This window comes from Mastigoproctus giganteus, chromosome 5 (assembly GCF_048544385.1).
Source record: "Mastigoproctus giganteus isolate SK-2022 chromosome 5, ASM4854438v1, whole genome shotgun sequence".
Lineage (NCBI taxonomy): Eukaryota > Metazoa > Arthropoda > Arachnida > Uropygi > Thelyphonidae > Mastigoproctus > Mastigoproctus giganteus.
In genome coordinates, this window is record NC_143579.1 from 113,152,153 (window position 1) to 113,170,387 (window position 18,235).

General features: G+C 39.2%; 1 protein-coding gene across 1 annotated transcript in view; it reads right to left on the reverse strand.

Annotated features, from left to right (window-relative positions):
* The window catches only part of barr (non-SMC condensin I complex subunit H), a 462,459-nt gene that overhangs the window by 123,729 nt on the left and 320,495 nt on the right, over positions 1–18,235 (reverse strand). Inside the window, exon 9 of the mRNA XM_090374633.1 lies at positions 8,990–9,078. Within this exon, the coding sequence (XP_090230759.1) occupies positions 8,990–9,078 (89 nt within the window). The remainder of the gene's footprint in view (positions 1–8,989; positions 9,079–18,235) is intronic.

Sequence of the window (18,235 nt, forward strand, 5' to 3'; positions counted from 1 at the left end):
AAGCGAACTTCTGGAATTTTCATTTTATTTTTCTCTGAAATTTTAAAATGATCAAATAAAATTTATAGGATTGTTTAGGGGTTCCCGATAACACAAAAATGGACAACAGCGAACAGAATAGTCGCTTCTCAAACTAAGCTATTATAAAAACTCGTGACTTATATAATATAAAGCTTAGTTTTAGCTTTATATTGTATAAGTCACGAGCAAGTGCGAGTTGTTCTTGTTGGGTTTTTAAGAGCATCGGAACACGCTGAGTCATAAATTGAGCGTGTTCTGAGGTCGATTTTCTGATTTCTGGACGAAAAATCCGAGTTTCCGCGAGAAAAAAATCATGCCTCGCCTAAAACCGACTAACTCAGCCATCGTGAGAAAGGCCCATAACAATTCCGGTTCGGGAATCGAACTCCGGTCTTTTCCACCCGGTGTGGGGAGGACGGCGATCCTACCAACTGTGGTGCCCACGAGGGTGCAAGTGCGAGTGCACAAAACACTATTGAATGAGCACGTTGACAAATTTTTGGAAAGGCCAAACATTGTGCTCCGTCTCTCAGGGGCGGAACTTAAATAGACAGGGCCGTCCAGCAAGAATGGTTGTCCGTCTGTGTGAAGTGCATTTTACGGTAGGTATAATTGTTGGACCATGCATGAAAAGTTGTGGCGAAGCTACCACGTCGTAAGGCCAGTGCTTTTCACTCTTTGCAGAGGGGGTGGGCAAAAAGTGAAGGACGAACAGTCAGCTACCATCGCATGGTTTGACCACGGAGTAGACGGTTCGCAAATTTCGTATGGGGAAGGGGGTTAAAACCACCCATCCGTTCATAACCATCTCACTCAGCAAAGGAGCGAAAATAGCCCGTAAAGGCTTGTCCCACTTCCGATGAAAAATACGAGTATGTATCCCTCAATTTTCAATACGCAGGTATCGAACCTATCTACTAATGTTAGGTTGATCGCAGTCTTCGGTTACGAACACGGACACAGGGTACACAATGACCAGGTTTTTTTTACAAAACAGGCTCACAGCTATTCCTTACCTTCTACGTTACAGTCTTGGTATTACTCCTGTTTGCTTCTGTGATTTGTCCTTTACTTTTAAATGAATTAATTTACTCATTCTCAGGTTGAAACTTTAAAGCAACAACGTTAAACATTAACACAAATCTTTTAGACTTTTGAAAGCCCTTCAAAATTAATGTCCACTTTTTTTTTTTAACATCTCGCAGATAGGACTTGAAGTACATCTGATCGACCTCAGCACCCACCTAGGTGTAATTTCATAACCCCCATTCCTAAAGTCACATCCTCCAGATGATCATTCAAGAAATTTGAAGCTCTGAAAGAGAATTGCATAACTTTGTAATTTCTTTAATTCCATTCCAGTTCCTTTATTATTTCTTCTGCTTTGTTCTCTGGACATCTGATTCTCGATTAATTGCCATATACCACTAAAATTTGACCGTTGCTAAGTTTTGCAAGGGTCCTTAGCTTTATGCCTTGTAATCTATATTTCCATGGCTTAAAGTTAATGCGCAACTTCGATCTCGACCTTGTGTTCGATATTTTTTAGCTTTCGAGAAGAGATTTTTGTGATACCTCGTATGTAAATTAGCAAATACGAACAGCTAAATTCTGAATATTACATATTCCCATGATCCCTACAACTAGAGCTAATAAGATAATCGAAATGATGTGGCAACAGTGGCGCGTCAGGAAACAATATTTTTATCGACACATGACGTTATAATAAAATAGTTCTGCATATTGTAAAATTTCCCTGGCCCTATAACACCTCCCTACATTATAAAATTTTATTATTTTGTGGGGGAGGGGAAGGGAATTCTTCGATTCCGATACTGCAAGTTTTCGGGGGTGAAAATTAGCAAGAAAAGACGAATTTCAGTGTAACGGAAGTTCCTTTTTTCAGTTGCACGCATGCCTGTGCCACTAGAGTATTCTGTAACGAAATCACCACCTCGCATCCCTCCCCCCGTCGTACCTATCTCATGAGGTTGTCTTGGTGACCCACTGGTCATCAGTGAGAGCCACTTTGGTTCTCTTTCGTACACAGAAACATTTTTTTGGCTCCCCGAGTAAGAAGGGTTTCAGTTATCATTCATAGATAACTGCAGGAGGAGAAAAAAAGTGAAGGAAAAAAAATTGGCTGAAATATAAATGCAAGCAATTATCTCTCAGCTTATAATTATTGTAAAATACTTTGAAATTTTACGCTTTGCAGCAATTCAAACAGACTATGGCTCGTGATTACGAGAGAGACCCGAACTTTTTTTTCCTCTCTCTCTCTCTGTCTCTTTTTTTTAATGCCCCATCATAGTTACCCCCACGTTACTAATTAAGACTGTAGGACAAACGCAGCTGCCACGGTAAGGGCAGACAATTAGGGCTGGCACACAACAGCGACTTGGTTGTGTGGAGCGAATTACCGCGCAATAAGCACCCTTTTTATTGCTACGCTAAATTCTGACTGGAGTAAGAATAACGCCTCCCTAGACAGTTCGACAGAAACTGCGTGGAGGAAGAGGGGGGAGGGGGGAAGAATCGCGATACAGTGTGCCGTAAGAAGAAATTAGCGCTCCGAGAGAAGTGAATTCGTCTTTATTCCACACGCTGCCAAGTAATTAGCGAAATGCAGGTACTCATTGTTAGTGTAATTACTGAAAGACTTTTTTAATCATCTTTGTTTAATTCGTCTGTGCATCGCACAACGAAGGCACCGAGAAACACAGAAATACTTCTTTAGTCGTGTGTTTCGAGTGTAAGATCTCTAATGAATGTCAAAAGATAAAAAAAAAAGTGGAATATTGCTTTTATTTTTATAAATATATTTTTTTAATTTTGCTCGCGAAATGGTTGTACTTAAAACGAGTCCCCCTTTTACGGTATTTCAGTAAAGGAAAACTGAAATTTCTGGTTAAAAACAACCAATGTAATTATACTAAGCACATGAAATGAAACAGAAAGAGTTTTTAATGGCCCATCATAGTTACCCCCACGTTAATTGTTGCTTTTATTCTTAAGATTAAATATATAGAACTTCGTTAAAAGAAGTTGCGCAAACTGTCGAACTCGTGTGGAAAGTACACTCCACAAAATTCGCCATTACAGCTGTGGATGGTGCATCAGCAGTTAGGGCTACAATGAGCACCGTTAGAATAGCGAACACTTTCCAGACCAAGCTTACTAGTGTGATTCTTTATAAACGTGGAGAGTGCTTCATTCGTGGGGTTCTAATTCTTAATCAACAGAATTTTAATGCCCGGCCCTCTCCGACAAGAAAAACATGGCTGACGGATGTTCTTCTGGTGCCCACAGCATATTTTGCGATGCAGTTTTATGCTCAGTATATAGTGCCTCGTTAATTATTTATTTTATTATTTATCCCAGGATGGCAGATTACTAAGCATTATTTGTCCTTTGTCCAGTTAATTTATCGCATTATATGAAAGAATCAAACTAGAAAACTTGCATTTTTCATGGCGTGGAAGGTAAATATTTGTACAATTTTAATCGTTAATCTGCCTGTAATAATGCAATATTGGTTAAGTATATCTAATTTACCTTCTAGAAGTGGCACTACTTAAAAAAAAAAAAAATAAGAGAGAGAGAAAAGTTCTTATTTATATTCCAGCACGACCACTATGTCAGTCAAGTTTACAATTAACGATTTATATGAATGATTGTATCAATGACACATCGGTCGCAACACTTGTGGTTGCTCGTAGGAACCCTGGAAATCCCAATCTATTCGATCTGTTGCAGTCACATATTAATAGGAATAAGAAGTTCGTATGTAAATGCAGCCGAGCCAAATGCATTTCTTGACTGCTTGTTATTCGCAACTTAAATGTTGTAATGACACTTTATTTCCTCTTTTTTTTACGCAATAGTAGTCAACTGCATAGCTTTATTGTGATGCCACTTGTAGAAGGCAAAATAAAATGCTCTAACCAATATATTTCTGAGCATATTAACAATTAAAATAATGTAAACTAGGGGGCTTTGCCCGCCAATCCCCGCGCACGCTTTTTTATGTAAAATGTAGAGGTATGACGGAGTAAGTCAAATCTTTTCTACGTAAAAGACACTTCTGGAAACGCACCGATCGATATCTAATGTAATTATTTACTCGTACATTTGTAGTGAGAATTGTCCCGCCCACTTGTACCACGTGACTCACATCCCTCTTTTTCCATTGGCTACCCCACCACACGGCATTCTCAAGGTGGAATAAATATCACTATGTAATTATTTACCTGAGTTTACATAGGTCACTTAGGAAAAGGCCTGTTGCTTCGGGTTTCATAATGCATGAGTAATATGCATTATGAAACAAAATTTACAAAATATTTTATTTACAAAATACTATAAATTAATAAAATACTAAACCATATCGGGCCACTTCATCATCTGACATTACAATGGCACATCAAATGATGACGAGCGTCGTCATGTATTAGACAGTGAAGCATGTGCATGACGTTGGTGAACATTATGGAGGCAGTTGTCTTTCAATGGAAGACAACAATGTAATTATTTACCCGCGCATTTGTAGTGACGTAATTTCCCCGCCCTCTTCTCCCACTGGATCGAATAAGTGATGTAATTGCCCCGTCCTCTTCACCCATTGGCTCGAATAAATATCACTAGGGGGTAACTTTTTTTAATGTATAGAGAGATATTCACTTTCCACGTAATGAAAAATGCATTACACAAACATAATTTCATAGAAAGAAACAAATTTCCTTCCCTTCCGTTGTATTTGTCATCAAAAGAATAACATATGTTGCCTTCGCAATGGCAACAGACTCTACTAAATGTGTACCACTGCTGATAAATTCTGATGTTAAATGAATATCACTCTTCTTCGGATACAACTATTTCGCACATTAAATAGAATGCATATAATCTGTGCATAATTTTATAACCTCCTCAAACTTTCATAATTATACACGACAAGAGTGTAAAGTATTGTAAAGCAAACATCGAAAAGCACCTTAAGTTGAAATTCAAATTTATTCGTTTCCCTAAATGGTTTTGTTTTCTGGAAAACCGGAATTAGTTTTTAGGGAGGGACCCCTATTTCCTTGGCCTGAGATCGGCTAACTATAGCTTCAATTAACTCAGAGAATATCATGGTATTAGCATTGATTTAAACCCACCAGGCAATTAATTCTATGCAGCTGACAGAAAATGGAAATAATCAATTGGGCAAGTAGTAAGGCATAAAAATAAATTTTCTTTTAATCAATCCGTGGGGCGGGGGAATGAGTGCAACTTGTCTTGCTTCAGTGACATTACTTTCGAGCACTGGGTATAGTACGAAATGCAACTCTCGAAAATTTAGTAGTCATGAACAGACCATACCTGGAGGGTGGTGTTTTGATTGCACTTATTCACATCTCTTTCACTTGGGGCGTAGATGATATTGCAAAGACTTCAACGTGTACATCTGCTAAACGAACAGTTGTTATGACCACTACTACGTACTTTTACCCACTGAGTTGGGTATTACATTTTTATTAATTCTGACAGGCATAGGATGAAACATTACTCCGCTCTACATCTTTTTTGTGTTTCTTTGTGTTTCTTTTGTGATGTACGATAAAACTCACTCGTCAACAAACTTTCGCCATGCAAGCAGCATAATCCGTTCAATGGAGATTAGTTTGGAACGAAATTTAACAATAATGGATCTATGAGATCAGGCGAAGGCGAGATATTCTCAGGTTTTTGCAAAAACCAGCTGTCCAAAACTATGTTCTAGAAGAGGGGTCCCAGAATATGTATGCTTCGTACCAGTGATGGGATGTAGGTGTAGCGAGGAGTTGCGAGAGTCTAAGGAAGTTAATCGTAAGAGTTCATATCATATAGTTAACTGGGGAAAGAACTTCTAACGGCCTCAGGCGCAGAAATCTCTCCAGTCTGCACCTAACATTTTTAACATTTTCTTAATAAACACATTTATTAGCCACTATTATCCTCGTAATTTAGGCTCAGAGTGTGGATTGACTTGGCGCATTACAGCATCAGACGCCGATGTGCCATAAAACCCCTAAACAACAACAAAGAGAACGGGTAAAGTACAACCAGAATTGAGATCGAACTGCGGTGAGGGAATTTTTTTGTTTTGCATTACATCGATGCTTAATGAAGGAATGGTAATTCCTTCATTAACAACAGAAGTGATGCTTTTAACGAATAGAAGCATATGACACACTGATTAAGTGAATAAACAGGAGACATTTTTGTTGACTTCGCCAGCTTTACTGATGACTCAGTAACGAATGACGGCTGTTGGTTTAATTCAGATGCTTCCAGCTTCTTCTTGTAGACAAGTAACTAAAAAACACGCACATTGCAACGAAGAAACCCCAGGGGCTCACATCTGGTGAGTATGGGCTTGGCACACCCAGGGTCCTGAGCTGGATATCATCATTCTTCTCTTTCTTGGTGATTTCCTTCTGTCTGTCTCTCTCTCTCTCTCTCTCTCAGGGTAACTCAGAAATTTTTTTTTTTTTTTTTTGGCTGGTGCAGCATAAGCCTCAGGCTTCCTTGCACCATATGGCTAATAATAATAATAATAATAATAATAATAATAATAACACTGATGGATGGGCCTAAGGGCAGAAACACACGGAACTTGAGAGTCATTTCATTTCACTGTTTAATTCAAACAGTGAAGTCGGTCGTAGGAGACACATCACTACCAAGTCATGTTATATATGTGTTGTTCTTTTTGGGGGAGAGCTGAAGCAAAAGGAATTCATCCTCAGTTCATCCTCTTCTTCAGATTTTGAAGATTTAGAAAGTGCATGTGCTTTTTCTTATAGCCGAGAAAACAAAAGAGAGTAAGCAATGGATACAACATAAACTGGAAGAGAACAGAAAAGGGCAAATTCCACCATGTACTGCAGGACTTAGAAGAAGATAAAGATCATTTTAAGTTGTACTTACAGATGAATAAAAAAGAATTTAATTTCCTATATAATTTAATTAAGGATGACAAACAAGGGCAACCGAAAGAGCAAGCTGACTTTAGGACAGGACTCTCAACTATGGATCACGAAAAGGCATTTGACTCCAAATGACATAAGGCAATGTTTCGGGCACTGAAAAGACAAGGCATAGATACCCATATATTATGATTTTTAAGAAAATATATGAGAGTGCTACCTCCTTTATCGACTAGACAAGGACAGTAGTAAATTTAAAATTGAGAAAGGAGTTCGACAACCCAAATGTTCCCGAAATTTGAATGTTGTGTGGGAGCTACATCCAGTACAGACTTGTGGCGCTAGGTAACACTGCATGCATCCTTTGTGAATCATTGTGCCATATGGCTTTAGGCTGGATAGAGTCATTGAATATTTATGCACAGTTCTTTGGTGGCGTGTTTTGCATAATTTGCGATTGTTGCAATGGCTGATATTGAGAGAGCAATGTACTTGCATCAAAAAGGAAACTTGCATCAAGTTTCCTTCTTAACGATACAGCAGCAGAAACCCATAAGAAGTTGAAACAAGCTTTTAGTGACGATGCTTTAGGCCAGACATAGACCTACTACTGGTTTAACTGTTTTAAAAATGGTCGAATGTCAGTTCATTACAATGATCACTCTGGGCGTCCATCATCGAGCCCCAACCCTGGAAATTGTTGCAAAAGTTCAGGCGGCGATCCGTGAAGACTGCAGCTAGACCATCTGCGATATTTGTGGCATTATAGGACTATCGTACAGCAGGTGTTAGCAGATTTTGCCACACGAGTTGAACATGAGAAGGATCGCGGCCAAGTTTGTGCCATGGTTACTGAGTAAAGACCAAAAACAGCATCGCATAGAAGTTAGCAGAGATCTTCAAGAACAGGCCAGGAGTGATCAAAAATTCCTTTCTACGGTCATCACTGGTGACGATAGTAGGGTATATGGGTACAACCCGTAAACCAAGAAACTATCATCCCACTGGAAGAGCTAATCTTCGCCCTGACCGAAGAAAGCCTGACCAGTGAGGAGCAATGTGATGTCCATGCTGATCTGTTTTTTGGACATTGGTGGGATCATCTATAAGGAATTCGTCTCTCCTGTCCAGACTGTCAATGCAAAGTTCTTCTGTGATGCCCTGAGACGGTTAAGAGAAGCCTTCAGCAGGAAACATCAAGAGAAGTGGCACACAAAGAGCAACTGGGTCCTTAATCATGACAATGCACAGGTCCACAAATCCCGCGCTGCGGTGCAGTTTTTGGTATCCAACAACATGAAAACCGTCCCCCACCCCCTTGTTTCCCCGACTTAGCCCCCTGCAACTTCTTCCTCTTCCCAAGAATGAAAATAAATCTGAAAGGTTGAAGATTTGACAGCATAGGGGATATCCAAACCGAATCGCAGGTGGTGATGAACACTATAACGAAGAAGGACTGTCAGGATGCATTCAACTCATGGGAGAAGCGCTGGGATCGGTGTTTGTGCACTCAAGGGGACTACTTCGAAGGTGACGGCAGTGAATAAGACCCAGGGTGAGTCTAATTTATTTAATAAATACATTTCAAGAACTTTTGGGTAGCACCTCATAAAACACATATTTAATCGAAACTATTTTTAAACCATGCATTTATTGAATTTATTAATAGGCACCAATTTTCAATCATGACACCATTTAATCATGGCACCATTTGGAAAAGAGTAATTTTATTTAATAGCAGGAATTATACCATAAAAAAAAAAAAAAAAAAATTCCACTGCATGCACACAATGTTTCAGGATTTGGAGTCTTTGAGCAGTGGAACTGAAAAATATACATACATTTATTATTTTAGATTATGGTTTAAGTATACTATAAACTGAGCACTGGATACAACACTATTTTCCAAAAAAATCATTACCAGCAAAATAACAAGCTATAACTGTTTTATACTATAATTTGATTAACAGTATTTTTAAGTGAGATACTGCAAATAAAAACATATAACAACATACATTCATGCTGTTATCCCAATTAAGGAATGTGAACTCCAGGAAGGCAGGACATATGTGAACATCTTCATTCTGAATGATACTATTTCTTTCTAAAAATAGAAATTCCATTATTTTAATATATACAGATAGTACATCTATTTTACTTGAGCATATTTTGTAATTAAAGATTATAACACCATTATCCATTCAACAAATATATGTATATAACACAAGTGTTTCAATGCCTCCCTTATCCCATCACTGATATACACAAATTAGTAAATTTCCACATGCAAATTACCACTTACTGCCTGCAGCAGTGAAAACAATCTTTGGTTGTTTATTTCTGCAGTCTGCTTGGTTTTTTTTTTTTTTTTTTTTTATGTAAACCATAAACACGAGAGGTGTTAGAACCTATAGTACTTAGTACAGTGCTTAGGTTGGAGGTTGAGAAGACGAAAGAAGATATTTGCTAACATTGGGCTTTAACTTCTGTAGCCTGTAATTTTCAGGAAAAACATATGAAGGAAGGTTGTTCCAGAAAACGCTAGTTGAATGAACAAACGAGGAAGATGAAAAGTTGGGTCTGTGAGTTTGAAGTTGGACAGAAAATGGATGTTGGCTGGTGGCAGCACGTGTTCGGACTGTTTTGAAAGAGAGAGCAGGAATTATAGAAGCCAATTCAGAAGAACAGTGCGCATGGAAGTACATGTAGAAGAGGCATGCAGCAGAAACAGTACATCTATGAGACAGCGAGTGGAGAGACTCTGTTAGAGATGAGTCATTAATTAACCTAAATGCCCTCTTCTGAATGGAATCAAGAAGCCTGAGAGAGGTTTTGGGGGAACCACCCCAGATGTGGGAATAATATTCCACGGCAGGGGGATTTGCGATTTACACAGAATGAGCAGCTGTTTGGAAGAAAAGAACGCCGAGAGCGAAAGAGAAAACCAAGTTTTTTAGATGCAGAAGAAGCAATATTTGTAATGTGCTTGTGCCAAGAGAGATTAGAAATCAGGGTAATCCCCAAAAGAGATATATCATTTTTCCTAGAAATCGGAGTGTCACTAAAGATAAGCATAGGAGCAGAAGAATTCCTTTTTGCGAGATATAAGACAAGACTGAGTTTTAGAAGGGTTGAAATCAACTAAGTTGTTTTTCTCCAACTGGAGAATTACCTGAAGATCAGCATTTAAGGAATTGGTAACATTTTCGAGAAGTTGAAGCTGATTGAGCAGGACACAAGGTTTCTCAAAATGGAAAGTAGAATGCAACGTGCTATCATCGGCAAAACTATGGATAGGATTTCCAGTCAATGGAAGAAAGTCATTAATATACAAGAGGAAAAGAGTGGGGGAAAGAACTGAACCTTGGGGGACATCGGCATTAGTGGAGAAGTTAGAAGACAGAGAGCCATCTACCATCACACTCAGTGAACGATCAGAGAGAAAACTGGATAACCAATTACTAAAAACAGTTGGCAAACCATAAGATGGAAGCTTGTTTAGAAGACCTTTATGCCAAACACAATCGAAAGCCTTTGAGATGTCAAGAGCAACTACTTGTGTTTCACGGAAACTTTCCATCGAATTAGTCCATAAATGGGTAACATAAGCCAGAATATCACCAGTGGATCGACACTGACGGAATCCATACTGGCGATCGTTGATCAGATGGAAGGTTTCTAGGTAATTTAAGAGTTGGCGGTTAATTGATTTCTCCATTACTTTAGAAAGAGTAGAAGTAATTGCAATGGGACGATAATTGGATGGGAGAGATTTGTCACCCTTTTTAGGAACTGGCTGGATATGAGCAAATTTCCAAGCAGAAGGAAAAACACCTTTGGAATAAGAAAGTGAAAAAAGACGGCAAAGAATAGGAGTAAGTTCAAGAGCACAGGTTTTGAGAACAAGTGGAGAAATACCATCAGGACCTGGAGCTTTCTTAGCATCAAGATTCATCAAAATCCTTCTGATATCCTTTTGACGGAAGACCACAGGAGGCATTGAATGGAGCGTGTTGGGAATGGTGGGAGGTGTTTTACCAATATCATTAATACATGAGCTCGAAGAAAAATGGGATGCTAGCAGGTCAGCTTTATTCTTGGCTGCAGTGACAACAGAACCATCTGGTTTGGACAGAGGAGGGAGCAGAGATGGGCAAAAGTTGCGGCCAATAGCTTTGGCAAGAGACCAGAATGCTCGGTTACCATTAGGGCAAGAAGCAAGTTTTCTACTCTTAGCCTGTTCAAACTCTAGTTTGGACTGATTAATAACTGCTTTACAATTGTTGCGAGCTTTGGTGTAGGCAGAAAATGAAACTGAAGAATTAGAAACAAGCCAATTATGATATGCAACATTCTTCTCTTGAACAGCCTTAGCACATTTATTGAAAAACCAAAGTTTAGATAAAGGATGAGATTTTAAAGTGGAGTGTAGGATAAAGGATTCCATTCTTGCAAGAATAATTTCACTTGTTAATATAATTGTAAACAGAATACTTATAAACAAGTATTCTGTTTTAAAAGTGCCAAATATAAAATGTCACAAAAATTCATCCACTGAGAGACACATGCAGATGGGTGGATAATTGCAATATTTCTATTGTTCCTATTTTAAAAATTTGGCTTCACAAATATTTCTAAGAGTCAAAATCCACCTGCTAGGAGTCAAGTTACTACATGCAAGACTTGTAGGTGCTTCAGATATATAGGCTAGCATGCCTGAAAATAGAATTTCAAAACTCAAATAATAGAGGGTTCGGTGTATGATCTGGAGAGAACCATATACCATATATGGATGGAAGCAAAAGAATAAAAACAACATTCTTTTCCTGATAAATGGGATGATATTCCTTGCCTAGGAAGGCTGAAAACATGGGTTTCAAAGACTTTCAAAGACTGAAAGAGGAGAACAGATGTATGGTTTCAGAAGCTCCATTCAAGATGCAGGCAATGACATTTTTTTTTTATTTATTTAAAATGCAAAAGAAAAAATTCCTTTTCAGATGTTGGCATTGGCAAAATCATAGAATTATTGAAATAATTATTTAGCATTAGTTGAGGAAAATGATGCAAGAAAGCAGCTTATATAGCATCAGGCAAAAAAAAAAAAAAAAAAACAACCCCCTCCCATTTCACAAATACAGTCACTTCAAATGCTTGTCAAGTTCAGCCTTAAATTTATTTAAGCTGTCAACTTCCATAGATTTTATGTGTTTCTTAACTAACAGCATAACCCCTCCTGTCTTCCTACCCTATCTATCCTTTCGGTACACATTGTACTCCCCAAATTCTAATTCCACACTGCTTATATATCTGTGAGGCACCATGTCTGATATCCCAACAACATCTGCCTTTATTGTTTTGACCAGCACTTCAAATTCATCAAATTTATTTGCCAAACTTCTAGCATTGGTGTATACTCAAGTATACATGCACCTATTCTTATTCTTAGTTATCCTAACACAATTGATGTATTTATTTGTTTCACGATTGATTCCCACCAGTGCCTGAAAGCCCCAGCACCCCACCCTCCAAGGCCGCTGCTCATTCTAATAGAAGCAGTGCAAGAATCACTTTCGCCTCTGCCAGAGGCTCTGTTAATATTTTAGTCTGTGAATCCCACTAAGCTAACAGTTTTCTGACCCACCTAACACTGCCCCCATAACATTGGCAAATATTGTTGCACTCTTTCTATTTAAGCGTATTCTATCCCTGCAGAAGCAGCCTCTCCTGTTAGCAAGTACAGACCACGCTGAAACAAATTCTACCCAGTGAGCCTTGCACAATCTCTCCAGGGCCGAATTGATTGACAAGGATCTCATCATATATTCCATCCTATCGTGTCTGGGCAGAATTGCCGACACTTTCAAATTTAACCCTAACTCACAACTTTTTTTTCAACATTGACTTGTACTTGTTAAGTAAATCTGCAGATCTCTTACTCTTCAGGTCATTAGTGCTAACATGTACAACAATATCACCTTTTGTGCCCTTAAAAGATGATATGTTGTTGTTGTTATTTGGTTTTTAGGAGCATTAGCAACTAAGGCCATATTGCTCCGGGAATATGCGATGGTTATTCCCTGACCTTTCCGCATCCTCCGTATTTGGTGGTGACGGGCTCGAATCCCGGTCTAATCAAGAAGTGTGTGCTACACACTGCTGCTCCTTCCCACCTGGCTACGGAGGCGCCCTTAAAAGATGATATCTGCTCTACGTCATCAACCTTTGCCCCTGCAGACATACCCTGGTCCAGTTCCACCTATCTTTTTTGCATAATATATTCCCCATCTCCCTGACAACAGAGTCACCAACAATAACTACTTCCATATCATCAAAGTTTCTTGCGACGACCGACTAACTGGTTAAAATAAATTTTATTAAAATAAAAATGATATATGCATATGATAAAACAGAAATAAAATAGGATAAAAGCATTAAAATACATAGATAGTAGCTTTCGAAGCAGAGTGTCTCTTCATCAGCTATATTAATGGATACAATAGCATTAGTCAGTTGGGCATGATCATGTATCACGAGTCCGGTGTCGGTAAAGCAGAATTATGTACACGTGATGATCGCCAGTGTTAATTGCACTGCAATACAGTGCATTCTATAATAGGGTGTAAGTGTACTCCCCCTGTCCGATTCACAGTACTATTATTGGTGGCTATTTGTAGTGCTTCAAGCCATGAGCGCTTGCGGTAATCACGTGAACAGTTGACGATTTAAATATCCCATTGGAGATCAAGGTTTGCTGCTCAACCCAATAATGTTCGGCGACTGCAGAGCGTTCAAAATTAGCAGTTTCGCAGAGCCACCTCATGCTCAGAAACCCGATCTTTTAATCTTCTACCAGACTCACCTACATAACACCCCCTACAATCCGGACACAATACGGTATACAGAACCACTCCGTAGGAAAGGAGGAACTGGTGTTTTCACCTTGGAAATAATAAATTGTAATTTCCTCCCCGGAAATGGCACACGTCGTATATGACGGTGATGCAAAATCCTAACAAGATGTTCTGATATGCGCAGATAATAGGGGATGTAGACGGTAGAGATAAATTGATTGACGCGAGGTGGGTTAGATTTTATAACAAATTCGTGAGGTTGAAGCTCACATCTATCTAGAACATGAGATGGATAGCCGCAATTTGAAAGCACCACCCTAATTTTAGAAATCTCCAACTGCCTGTCACCAGTCGAACTAGAGTGCATCCAAGCGCGGGCGAATAAGGTGCGAGCAGTGCTACGTAAATGACCAGGGGCGTGCGCAGAACCATAATTGGTAAATTGGCCTGCACATATTGGCTTCCTAAAAACGGAAGTTACTAAACGTGAATCCACGCGCTGGACTAACACATCCAAAAAAGGAAGGATATTATCAACCTCTAGTTCAATCGTAAACTGAATGATGGGCAACAGGGAATTGAGATATTGCAGCAGCCCAGATTCTGATCCCCGAGGTACAATTGCAAAAATATCATCAACATAACGACACCAGAGAGTGATAGGAATAGGTAAGTTCAAGAAAATCTGATTCTCAAGTTCTTCCATGACGATATTGGCCACGACAGGACTAACATGGGCAACCATAGCTGTGCCCTGTATTTGGTGGAATAGAGAGTCACTGAACATGATCACTCACGCTCCCTGTTAAACACAGATTGAGAGCAGTACAAATATCATCTGTAGAGAGTGAGGTTCTTGAGAGGATTTCTAAGGTTCTTCACCTTAGAAATCTATTATTTCTAAGGTGAAAACATCAGTTCCTCCTTTCCTACGGAGTGCTTCCGTATACTGCATTACTTGTTCAGATTGTGGGGGGGTGTTATGTAGGTGAGTCTGGTAGAAGATTTAAAGATCGGATTTCTGAGCATGAGGTGGCTCTGGGAACCGCTAATTTTGAAGGTTCTGCAGTCGCCGAACATTACTGGGTTGAGCAGCACAATCTTGATCCCCAACGGGGTATTGAAATCGTCGATTGTTCACATGTTACAGGCAGCGTCCATGGCTTGAAGCACTACACATAGCCACAAATAATAGTACTATGAATCGGACGAGGGGAGTACACTTACACCCTATTATAGAATGTACTGTATTGCAGTGCGATGAGTGCTGGTGATCATCACGTGTATGTAATTCTGCTTTACCGACACCAGACTCGTGATAGATGATCATGCCTAGCTGACTTGTGCTATTGTAATCATTAATATATACTGAAGTACACCATTCACACACTAGCTGATGAAGAGGCACTCCGCTTCGAAAGCTACTATCTATGTATTTTTAACGCTTTTATTATATCTATTTTAACTCTCTTATCTTGTTGTATTTTAACGCTTTTATCTTATGTATATATCATTTTTATTTTAATAAAATTTATTTTAACCAGTTAGTCGGTCGTCACAAGAAACTTTGATGATATAATGCAACCCGATGCACAAGGCCTGTTTTCTAATAACTACTTCCTGTGGGACCAGCGCATTCTGCCTTGGAGATTGCCACTGTGTTACCTGATGCACAGGAATGAGCTCTGGTGCTCAGTTGGGAAGCTGTGAGCTTGATGGAATCCACATATTAATTTCTTCAAAGGCATCTACCCTACACCTCAAATTCTCGTAGACACCATCAGAACACTGAGTTGGCACCTAATTTATTCAGTCTCTGCATTTAGCAGACACAAAGACATCCTCCTTGGCTAGATCATGTCATGTTCTAGAGAGTTCTGCAAAAATTTCACATTTTGCATATTTTTTTAGACTGTGATGCATTCCAGAATTGCCCCCTTCAGTTCTCCCGCGAGTCAACAGTACTACAGCTACTTTGCGCACATCGCTTTGTTGCTCTAGTCTGGTTCATGATTCCGTTTAAGAATAATTTAATTAACAATGAAATTTAATAGGGTTAATAAATTTTACTGATTAATTGATAATACTATACTAATCTAACAGATTTCAAATACAGTGCTACGTATTTTGCTATTTAGTTTTACATTAAACCTTACGCTATGAAGGTCGGGATTTACGTTACAATATTCCGTACCGTATAACAATTTACAGCAAGTTATGAATGGTAAGATCTATGGACGCTAAGTATTAACTTTCAAAATTCCTACCTATATTCAAATAAACCAAGGAGCTTGACTAGGACTATAAAGTGTGCTTGTTAAAAGGAGAGATTGCTTCTACAGGGATGGGATACACTTAAATAGAAAGGGTGCAAGAATATTTGCTGATGCTGTCAAGGCAGTGTCAGGTGGGTCGGAAAACTGCTAGCTTGGGGAGAAATACACAGACTAATAGATTAACAGTAGCCACTGGCAGAGGTGAAAATGATTCTTGCACAGCTTCTATTGGAATGAGCAGCAGCTTGGATAACAAGGTGCAGGGGATTGCAGAGACTGCAGGGAGTCATTGTGGAACAAGAAAATACATGGGATGTGTTAGGGAAGCTAAGAATAGGAACAGGTGCATGTATACTTGCGTGTATACCAATGCAACGAGTTTGGTAAATAAATTTGATGAAATTGAGGTGTTGGTGAAAACATCAAAGGCAGATATTGTTGGGATAACAGAGACATGGTGTCAATATGTACAGGAAGGATAGATAGGATATGAAGGGAGGATGTATTATGCTATTGATTAACCCCTTCCAGGAACATTTTTTTCCCGAAAATGTGCCTAACGGATCGACTTTTTTTTTATTTTACAGATTAAGGTATGCATCACGAATACTCGTATAGTTTTGTGTTTTTTATAAATTTTTTAGTAGAAAATACATGGGAGTAATTAACCCATTTGTGCTATCCCGAGTTATCTCGTGTATGTCAAAAAGTTTGCAAATTATATAGATTTTTTTAATAAATTAGCTCTTGAGCTAAAAGCAGGGAACAGAAAAACACTCTTCACTACTCATTACATAAATAAATTCAAAAAATCAAGTGGAACGCACAAGCAGTAACCTCCCACCACAAGCAATAATAGTGAACTAACTATATTCTGACACACGGCCACCACAGTGGAGGTAAGGAAGCGTTGCTTATGGGCGGCAGTTCAAGAGGGTGCCGAAATATTTTTCGATATATAGTTTTCTAATTGGTTAACGCTTATCAGTATTCAGCATTTAGGACGGTAAATTTTATTTTGCTTACTGGTTAAATTCTCGCCTGGACGCGACTTTTGTAGGTGTTCTTGCACACAATGGCTATCAAGGGTGTGTGTGTGTGTGTGACTGCTGCCGGTTTATTTTTTTTGTGCTCTGAGATTTGTGTTTATTAAAGTGGTTATAATAGCATTTCTTGGATCAATTTTGTGTGACCCTGAATCCATTGGTGACGGTGAGTCTTTCGATGTGTTTTTCATGCTGAACTTCTAAGGCGTTTAATTAATAGTTATATAGACCTTAAAATTTTGCATTGTGTTGGTGGATTCTATGGCGTGCACAATGGCTACGCCATATAGGTTCTGTAGACCGTTGATATATGTTATTATTTTTAATTTGTTTACTACTGCTGAACTAGCTTAATCTTAACCCTGAATTAGATCAGTTACGTGTTATTATTTTGTGTATTTTGCTGTATGATTCTATATGGTCCTTGAGGTTGTCACAGACATTCTCTCAGATATGCCAGACAAGCTGTACTTGCTACCTGGGAGTCTAAAACGCTGATGGAACTGATATTCGGGTGACACTCAAGTGAAGTGGACCCAATTTCGGCGAAGTCCGGACGATCTGTGACAGCCAAATCCTCTGCTTGCACCTTCACGATGGTGGGACTGTTAGTAAACCTGGGTATAACCTCCATGCACAAGTACATGGTGGGTGACCACCCAGGTGTGAACCAACGTAAGCAGGGGTCGAGGTGTGGCACCCACACCACATGGAGGAATGCTGCCCCTCTATGTCACGAGGCAGTACTAGGTGGTAGATGACTCTCATCAACCGGTGAAATACCACCACTTTGCTTATTGGAGGCTTGAAGTGGTGGAACCCATGTTTAGTCTCTAGAGCTAAGTTCCAGTCAACCCTTCCCTATCTCTTCCATCATGCAGTATGATTGATGACTTTTGAGGTTATGATGAACATCGTGGCGAGATCCAATATTCCTTACATTTCGAGGGTACAGTTCTAAAACGGTGTTTGCAGGCCGGCCGCTAGTTAGTACACCGGACCGAACCTATTGGTAACTCTCTAGGAGGCTTCCGGATCAGCTAGTGTATAATCTTGCTACCTCTACTCTGCCAGATAGTGACTGG